Source organism: Halyomorpha halys, unplaced genomic scaffold, assembly GCF_000696795.3.
Source record: "Halyomorpha halys isolate HHAL.00 unplaced genomic scaffold, Hhal_1.1 Scaffold1015.1, whole genome shotgun sequence".
Taxonomy (NCBI): domain Eukaryota; kingdom Metazoa; phylum Arthropoda; class Insecta; order Hemiptera; family Pentatomidae; genus Halyomorpha; species Halyomorpha halys.
In genome coordinates this window covers 650,930-661,238 of record NW_027114980.1, presented here as the reverse complement: position 1 = coordinate 661,238, position 10,309 = coordinate 650,930, and the positions used below count along the sequence as shown (strand labels likewise).

The 10,309-nt window shown below is 29.9% G+C and overlaps 1 protein-coding gene across 1 annotated transcript in view; it reads left to right on the top strand.

Annotated features, from left to right (window-relative positions):
* LOC106687818 (kinesin-like protein KIF20B) overlaps positions 1–8,535 on the top strand; it is a 27,391-nt gene extending 18,856 nt beyond the window's left edge. The window contains exons 12-16 of the mRNA XM_067052076.1: positions 2,073–2,184; positions 4,678–4,751; positions 6,614–6,695; positions 6,882–6,992; positions 8,425–8,535. Coding sequence (XP_066908177.1) covers positions 2,073–2,184; positions 4,678–4,751; positions 6,614–6,695; positions 6,882–6,992; positions 8,425–8,535 — 490 coding nt within the window. The remainder of the gene's footprint in view (positions 1–2,072; positions 2,185–4,677; positions 4,752–6,613; positions 6,696–6,881; positions 6,993–8,424) is intronic.
* The last annotated feature ends 1,774 nt before the right edge of the window (positions 8,536–10,309 follow it).

Sequence of the window (10,309 nt, the reverse complement as noted above, 5' to 3'; positions counted from 1 at the left end):
TACTAAAATTAAAAATATTATTTAAGAAAATTCTTAGCTCTGAAGAAGGCTAGAAACTAGCTGAAACGTTGGCACAATTAAATAGGTTACACCAACTTATTTTTATTTATTTTTACCGCACCCCCAACCATCTTCTCCTCGTACGTCATCCACGGTAAACTATCTTTCATAATTAAGAAAACATTTAGCTTTGTTTCATTTTTATTCCAGGAAATTATTTGAAAGTAAAAAAAAAATCATATCAGTTTTATAAAGAAAAAATGATCCCTTACAAAATAAATTAACTTATACAAAAACTTAAATCTTGAATAGTAGAAATTGAAAATTAAATAAAAAAGACACAATACTTGTTTTTGTACCTCATCTCTTTTAATTAATTTCACTGTTCATAATAATTATGGTCACTATTTATTGTAATTTTTTTTCAATAAATAAGTTTATCTGCTCTTAGAAAAATACTGAAGTTCAAACTTTGAAACTTTTGAATAATACTTCAAATTGGCTTCCCATCACTTATAATGAAAAATTATGCAACTAAACTTGAACATTTCTTTACTGTTCAACATTTAGCTGAAGATTGACTAGTTTCCTTTGACTACACTACCTAGCCAATGCCTCATCCAGCTAACTATCCGGTCAACAATTAAGTCTTTTTCAAATTTTGTCTCTAATTTGGTACAATTTCATGTTCAAAATATTTCATTAATACGTTTTTGGGTGAACCATGGATACACTCTTTTTGTCCTTTGTTGTAAATTCATAAAATTTAATAGTAATTTTGTCACAAATGTCAAATATAGAAAGTGTAAATTATCTTTTAATTGATTTTTAGTTTGATAAATTTTGAATACAAAATTTAAAAACTTCTTGGCCAGCCTAGTGCCAATTCTCTGAACCTCAACCTGTCACATTGTAGCTTTGTGTCGGTATCCCTAGTGTAGAAGAGAAGTTTGCACTCCAACTTTCGTTCTTATGGTGTAAAATAATAAATTAATATTTTAATAACATGGAAGCATTTACTATTTACTTAATAATAATTTAAATGAAATGACAGTAGTGCTAAGAGTCTACAACCAGAGAAAAATAGAGTCATTGGTGATGTGATTGAACCAGACAATGAACTCCAGAACTGTTAGTTTGCTTCTATATCCTTTCAACTAAAGTTACCTCATTTATTTGATCACAATTCGTTTCTTTCATTACTCTATTCTTCCTTAAAATCTTGTAAATTCTTTCAGGATATTATTATACAATAAAAAATTTTATTATAAAAACAATTAAATCAAATAATTAGATATTATCAGTTTATAAAATGCAGTTAAAAATCCTTGGCATGTTATTCATAATCTCAAGTATTAGATATTTTTTGAGTTTTTACAAACTTCAGTTACTTTGTAGATATGTATGATTAAGTTTTATAAGCTTTGATTGCAGATGTATACACTCAAACAGATACTGGCCAAAATATCAATGTTTTTACAGGAAACTGTTGTTTTATTGAACTCGATAATTTTATCTCTTTAAATTGTATTATTTAAAAAATTCAATTATTTTATTTAAAATTACAAGATGTTCAAATAACATAAAATTGGTTAAGTGAGTGTTATTTAGTAATTTAATGCATTCAAATGCAAATTAATACTTATAATAAACCTATCTAGCAAACAAATTTTTATAAATAGTAACTTTAAATTATAACTCAAGTTACTCTTATAAGTCCTATTGCAATATTTTATTTATTCATTTTTTACAATAAAACAATAATATTTTCCTTTTATTATTGCTACACATTGAAATTAGTTAATGATAATCCTATTTTATATAATATATCTCTTTTATTTTCATTTTCACTGATGTCCATTTACTGTTCATGGCAACGTTCAATATTTTTTATGTTTTATTTTACTGTAGATGTAAAATATCACTATAATATATTATGAATTATTGCTTCTTGCAAATTTTAGTACTTAATTATCAATTTAATGCTTAGGAATAAAGTAAGCCTTTTTTTTTAATTGATTAGATTTTATGTGTTACTATCTTTATATGTTATTTTTCTTGTTATTTAACAGAAAAGAAATTGAGAGTCTAATTGAAGAACACAAATATTTGAACGATCAACAACAGACAGAATCAATAAGGGATAAAGAATTAGAAGCATCCAGAGTTCACCAGCAACAACAAGTATATATTTTATTTTCTCTATGAAATTCAATTTTGGAGTTTATTTATTTTTTCTGTTCATAGAACATGGCCTTGTTAATATTTCATTGAAATTACATTCACTTCTTCATAGATGTAGATATTCTTTTTTGAATTAAATAGAATAATTAGTCTGGTAAGTAAAGTCCCATTAAACCATTTTATTAAATTTACCTGACTCCCATCCTTCATCATTAATGTTGAACTTCCCTTCATGCCTTTCAGAATTGAGATAATTATTTATTACTAAATAATTAAGACAATATCTAATAAATGAAACTAGAAGATGAACTTGGATGGCCAAGCCAGCAAAACTTATGTAAAGTATATTACTATCAAGATATACCTAATAACATTTGAAAAAAAAAAGAGAGATCGGATAATGTTCAGGGAATGGTGTTGTTGTGGAAAACAAAGTTTTGGAGGCCTTTGCCATGTCACCATGCCCAAGAAATGGTAGGTTTTACTGACACTCACCTTCTACAAAACAAATTATGATTTCAAGAGAGAAGGCTCAGCAGGTCTTCTGGGGAATCGATAATGGAGGATGGTTGAATGCAAACCAATGAAAGAGGTAATATGGTTGGACAGCTTTGAGGAATGGAATCAACAGTGAGTGACTACTTACTTGCCTGAAGAGGGTTCCTACCATAAATAAGTACTTTTCCATCACCTTTCTATTTATTTATCCATGGCGCTACAGCCCAATTTGGACCTTGGCCTCCTCATTAAGCCTTCGCCATGTAGCTCGGTCTTGTGCGGCTGCACTCCAGTTGTGGGTTCACACTTCCGATCCGTAAGTGAGGACTGGCCGGATTAATGTTTTGTAGAGCTGGCATTTGGTGAGGCGAGTGGCAGCTCGACTCCTCAAGTGCTTCTTGAGGAGTCCATAATAGTATCTGTTAGCCTTCATAAGATGCTGGCTTGTTTCCAGGATGATCCTGTTATTGCTGCCTAATGAGCCTAAATAGGATATTCAAACGTAAATGGACCCATCTTCACCTCTCCGCCAACAGTAGGCACTATACCAGGTCCAGCTCGCATGTATTTAGATTTTCCCTGGTTAACCGTCATGCCCATTGCTTCTCCTGCTTCAGCTAGCCTCAGAAATGCCTCCATCAGCACCTGAAAGGATCTCGCCACCAGGTCCAAGTCATCGGCAAATCCCAGCACCTGTACCAGCCTGTCAATGATTGTTCCAGAGGTTTTTATTCCAGAATCCCTAATTACCTTTTTGTAGGCCAGATTATATAATAGACATGTGAGGCCATCGCTCTGCCTCATCCCTCTCCTGGACTCAAATTGTGGTGAGAGGTCTCCCTGAATCCAAACTGAGCATTTCACCTCATCCATTGTGATCCTTATTAGGCTCACCAGTTTGGGAGGGATCCCAAGACCGTACAGCACTTCGTATAGCTTGGACATTTTAATGCTGTCATAGGCATTCTTGAAATCAACAAACAGATGGTGTGTTGTCATCCTGTACTCCATGGATTTCTCCAAAGTAGTTCTGAGGCTGAACATCTGGTCAACTGTTGATCTCCTCTCCTGAATCTTGCCTGTTGTCTTCCTACTTCCCTTTTGCCAATGGACTAGGTAGCTTCACAGGATAGCTTCATAGGCTTGGAATAGGTAGCTTCATGTGAATCATCACCAAGGGGTGCAAAGTCCTCTCATAGTGTAGCTAATCATAGCTAGCATTATGGCTTTAGTAACAACATTAATATCCAAACTCGCATTCCAGAAACAGCTTACCATTTTAACATGACCTGTCCTACATTCCATAACTAATCCTACAGATGTCTACTGGCAGATATGAGATATGTACTTTTCCCTGTGTAAAAACCTTTGCTATTTAAATTCCATATCACTAAAAGGAGCCTCAGGAAGAATACAATGTAAAATTATTGCCTTTGTCGTGTGTTGGTATTTTCATTATTTATCAACCTTGAGACTACAGTTGATCATCTTAGAACTCCTGAAAATTTTTTAAAGAGGTTAAACTACAGATCCACTAAACCTCATGAGGATAGGTGTATTTACTTGGCAATAGAAGCAGTCTAATTTTATGAAGTAAAACGTGAGAAGAATTACATATAGCTAACCACTGTAAACTTTTAGATGCTATTTGTATAATAAATTAATTTAATTTAGATTTTATTTGATTATGTATTACTAAATTAATTTAATAAGATGCTAGTTGAATGTTAAATGCTAGATGGTAGATGGACCTACCATCGTGTCAGCTGTAAAGTATAGAGTGTGGAATAACAAATTTCTTATGTTGGTTATTATTACATTTACTAAAAAGAGGATGCCTACAGTGGCAGTCCTCACTGGTTTTATGGAATGCCCAGGTCAACTAGAGATTTATCAGTTTACTTAAAAATAATTTTTAAATCACATTGCTATATTTATTGTAATACATAAAATTAATTATGAAAAACAAATGTTTATTGATTTATTTATTTTTAGGAATTGGCATCATGGGAAAAACAACATGAAGAACTTTATGAAAAATATATGAATTCAAGAGCTGATATCTTGAGGTAAGCATTTAAGTTATTATTATTATTATTATTTTTTAAATGATGGAAATAATTGTGAAATAAATAATAGTTTTTTATTTAAATGTTGAGAAAACATTTATAAATATTATAATTCTGAAACTACTGTGCCGCTTGCTGAAGAAATAAAAAACCCCAAGTGACCCTTGATGATTGTGGTTAAGGCTTTACCTGACAGGGGCACATGTAAATAAAGTCAGGCTGTTAGATAATAGATATGATTAGAAGTTTGAAAGTAATGGACAAAACATATGATATAACAATTGTTAGTATTGTTGATGCAGTAACTAAATGCCAGCAGTACCTGGTGCTATTACAAATGAAGTAGCTGAATCTTCAAATCTAATTGAATTTTAACTCCTTATTACTCAATCTAGCTGAAAGTTACTACAAATCCATAAACCCATTGACAATGCAACATTATGGTTTTGTTCACATGGTTCGGTGATGGATTAGCTCTAAATAACGAATTAATTGATTCTGATAAAAATAGGCATTAATGTATTTTATAAACCTGGTAATGGTCATTCCTCAGAGTTATTGCCAATACCTATAAATGATAGGGTGAAGATCAATGCAGTTATTTTTTAAATCAAATTTTAGCTCGGAATATTCGTATTTTCTAATCAAGCTGAAATTCGATGAAAATACATAAACCTGATGAAAATACAATATTATAGTTTGACTGAGATGGTTGAATGATTGGTTAGATCTGTAGAAAGAATCAACTGATTTTGACAGAAATTGGCACCAACATATCTATAAACCCGCTAAGGATTCCTTACGGGTAAATCAGGCAATACTTGTAGAAAGAATTTCTGAAAATGTTTTTAGAAGGATGTTCTTTTGGATATCAAAGTTGATTTTGATGAAAATATGGCACAAACTTATCTAACTTCTCTTTTTTTGATTTCTTAGGACAGCAATCCCCAAACTTATTTCACCACAGCACCCTTGTTGAACTAAAAAAAAAATTTGTGGCACCCATGTTGGTCTAAAATAATTTTGTTGTACCCTTATCGGGGTAAAAAAAAAAAAAAATGCTGCACATTATGCTTAAAACAGTTAAATAGATAGCTAAAGAAGAAGAAGATAGTACAAATAAAGTGCTCACACTGGGTTAATTGTTTTGTAAACTACATTGTGCATAAATACAGATCGTGCATTACTCATTTTAAAACAAACAAGTATGACATTTTGGTTTATTGTTTTTAATAATTAATAAAAAAAAAAAAAAGAAAAAGGAAGAATCCTAATCCCCCTTCCACATAATTTTAGATTTTACATTTAAAGATACGAAGAATCTTAATATTTACTTGCGGCACCCCTGGCATAATCTTGCTTGGCATAAACTTGCTGCACAGCAACCAGTTTGGGAATCACTGTTTTAGGGAAATATTAATAAATGTCTTGCTACAGAGTTTGGGATCATTAAACCACTAGAATGAATCAGCTATTTTTAGAACATAATAAAGCTCTTTTGAAAACTTTTTATTTAGTTTCACTGCTGTGGATGGTTAAATCTTTTAATTAAATTTTGGTCATGAAGATGAAAGGTGGGCTACAGAATCTCTGCTTGACAGATTTAGTCCCACTTTGTTTGGTTTTTAGATATGTACCAATGAAGGTAGTGGTACTTTGATTGATGAGCACTTATGTCTCGTTTTCATTTTATGCACAGTAAAACATCCCGGAGTAAATATATTAATTAAATAGGACAGTTGTATTATATAGTACCTATGAATTTTAGCATGTTTTTTTCTAATGTAAATTTATTTTCTCTTTTAAATATTAATGTAGAAATTTATGTATTTGGTAGTATTGATTATTTCGGTTATTTCTAGCTTGCAGAAAAAACTGCGTTTATTGAGAGATGATTATGATCAGCTCAAAGCCAAACATGAGGGGTTAGAATCAACTTGTGAGGTAAGTTGTATGTTTTTATAAGTTTGTTAAGTGATTATGCTGGATAGAAACTCAATTCTTTATAAAATGAACTAAATAATCCATTACTGTGTTGTATTAGTAACTATTTAAAATTTTTTTTTAATAATAAAAACTAACTTGTATAATAAATAGAATTTTTTCATGGTGGTTATATATTTTTTATAGGAGTTAGAAGATATGTTGGATGATGCTAAAGAAGAAGTAGAAGAACTACAGAAAGAGAATAAAGAACTAAATGAAGCAATTATAGCTAAGGATGAAGCTTTAGTCCTCAAAGTGAGTTAACATTTAATTTAATTAAGAATCTGAGAAAATTGTTTGAGTGACATACAAAACCTGCAGTCGTGTAAAACAACCTGTGGAAGTTGTATGACTATTGTTCACAGTGTAAAATCAGTTGTGAGTGAATGAATTTCCAGCTATTTTGGACCTCAATTTATCATTTATAATGTAAAATATAGTGTTTATTTTTTAACATATATGATATGAACAGAGCAGTTTTCGGTCCCTATACATTTTCCGATCAATTATGTTTATTTTATTTTAGAGCCAATGTATCGTGTCAATTATTAAACACTAGTCAACACAAATTTAGAGTGATGTTTATAGATGTTAAACCTGATTGAATGTTTGAATCAATGACATGCTACTGTATACCTCCTTTTGTCTCACTATTATGGGTATTTTATTAGAAACCATCGGCTTGTTTGACAGAAAATTATGAACTAAGGTCCTATTGTACTAGTCAAATGTTTAAAAACATGTTTACTTATCCTTCTCATAAGATTATCAGTAACTAGTAAAGATTGAGTAGGTTTAAAGTATGTGTTTCCATTTATTGATAAAATAGTCATTTTTTTTATTTATACACTCTATTAATTGAAGCAACTGGAAGATCACACAAAGCACATTACCTGTAGCAAACTTAGGTTTATTAAGCACTAAACTAAATGCCGAGTTCTAAAATGACTTTGAAACAGAATGTTTGGGAAAACCAATTGTAGAAGATTCCTGGGATCTACTAATATATCTATTCCACATCAAATTAGACTTGATAAAATGATTAGTAAAGGCTCTTAATGAAAATTCTGAAGTTTTCCAATTTATGAAAATATTTTCCTGAAATTATCCAAAGCCAAAATGAAAGTCGGTATTTTCGTTGTCACAAATAAAAAAAATTATGGCCAATGATGAATTTACATGATTACTCAATTTATTTATTTGTTAAAAGTACATTAAAGCAGTGTGAAAGAACAGGGTTGGCAATTCCGCTCGATGACCTTTTTCCATCTATCTGGTAATTTCATGATCCTTACTTAGAACTTCTGTTCCTTACTAGCAACAAACTTAACCAAATGTGGTTTGAGGTTCCTTAAAACGGAATAAAGGTGGATATTGATGAGGTTCTGCAAGCAAGCCATTGAATAAATTACACTTGCTAGAGAGTGTGGAGTTTGTATGAGACCATGAATTTATTTTGTCAAGTATTAAATAATACATCTTTATTAGATAGAAAATTGCTGACTATTGACTATCTAAATAACTGTAACAAAGTCAGTTAAAATAGAGCTCAAAATGTATTAGTCTAAAGTAGATAAACATAAAAATGTTATTAACTTTTAAGAATTAATAGGCAAAACTCAAATATGAGATATTTATAATTTATAAAAGAAATTTCGGATTGATCTCTAAATTATTTTTTTATTAGGATGAGAGGATCAGTCTTCTAGAACTTGAAGTAACTCAACTTGAAGATAACCTCCAAGACAATGCAGAGGAAAGAGATGTATATGATAAGCTTGTTAAAGTAAGTAAATGAATAAAATTATACCTTTTCATACATCATTATTTTGTATATTGTTCATTTGGAAGAAGAGTTCCACAATAAAAAATTGTAAAATTTTACTGGAGAACCATTTCAACTTTGCCTATTCAGGTCTATTTATATATTTTGTTAGTCAATGCAACTACTTCTGATTTTTGGTTAATACTTGTTAAAAACATTACTTACCTTTTTCGTTTCAAAAAATTGTTCATCTTCATTTGTTATTCATGTAATAAAAAATCAGGAATATTTTTAGTTATAGAAGCTAAACTGAAAATAAATTATTACTATGGTGAATATTAAAGCTAGAAATCTGGTATTTCTATAAGAGATATGTGTGAATAGAATATTTCCAAACAGAAATAGAAAAATTAAAATTTTTGTATTGTGACATCCTTCTTCTGAACAAACGATGTAATAGTTACTCATTTAACATATCTTTAAAAAGTGATTATTCACTTTTCATTGCATTAGTTATATTAAAACTTGCTTCCATGAACTCTTAGGTGAAATAATTGAGTCATTTATTTCCCAAAGACACTCAAATATAGTAGAAAACATAGAGTTTGGAAAAGCTCAATTCCTTTAATCCAGATTCAATACTTTAAGTATGACATATAATATTGTATAATTTATGTTAATTATAATTGTTTTAAAGTTAGAGGAAACATTAAAATACCAAAATTTTTTACAAAAAATATATCTTTGTACCAGATCTTTTTTTTTTTTTTACAATTATTACTAAAAGAATTCAATTTGAAAAAAAGTGGGGTCATTTTTCAAAACTTGAATTTCACCATTAATTTTTTTTTAAAATCTTGCTTGATAAAATATATTAAAAGTTTTACTTCTTATTTGTTTAAAATATCAATTAAAATCTTTGGAATAATAATTTCAATACTATTTTCAAATTTTTTACTTTTAATTAGGAACTAGATAAAAAAAAAAATTATCCAACTCTAGAATTAACAAGTGCATATTTTAGGAAACATGGAACTTTTTATTTATTTATTTATTTATTATAAATTTGTAAATAAATCTTAGGAATTTTCCTGAATCATTATTGAATTTCTCATTTCAGTTTTGATTGTATAGTTTTTATGAAAATTATTTTTATAGTTAACTATAAATTATATTTATAGTTTTTTAGGAAATATAGCACATGTACTAATTTATTTTGTTAATTACTGCATTAATTAAACCAAATAGTTTTTCTAGTTAATTATTAGAATCATGAAGTATTAACCAATTATGCCGTTTTTCAATTTCAGGCACTTTTTAAATATTGCTCAATTTAACTATCTTAAAGTTTCCTCTTCCCGTTTTAAGCTAATATTTCAAAAAGTGATATAGGACCATTGCTCCCCAGGGGTCTTAGCGGGGCGGGGAAGGATGGATTGCCTTTATTTTTGTGTTATGATCTCCTCTTGTGAGATTGTGACATGTCGCACATTGACCAACCTACTTGCTTTAATTGTCTGTTTAAAAAGTCAGATAAGTAAGACTACCGTGGAGGGCGGGAATAGAGAGTTTCATGCCGTTTTTCAATTTCAGGCACCTTTTAAATATTGCTTGAGGTGGGGAAGGATTGCCTTTTTTTGTGTTATGATCTCCACTTGTAAGATTGTCATAAGGACAAAATTACATAGGTAAGTTCAACAGTAGTGGACACCTTTAAGACAAGATTTCCTCTTAATCTCTTTTAGATAAATAAACAAACATAAAATTGTTTTCCGTAGATTAATGATTGGAGAACTTTGTCGGGGGG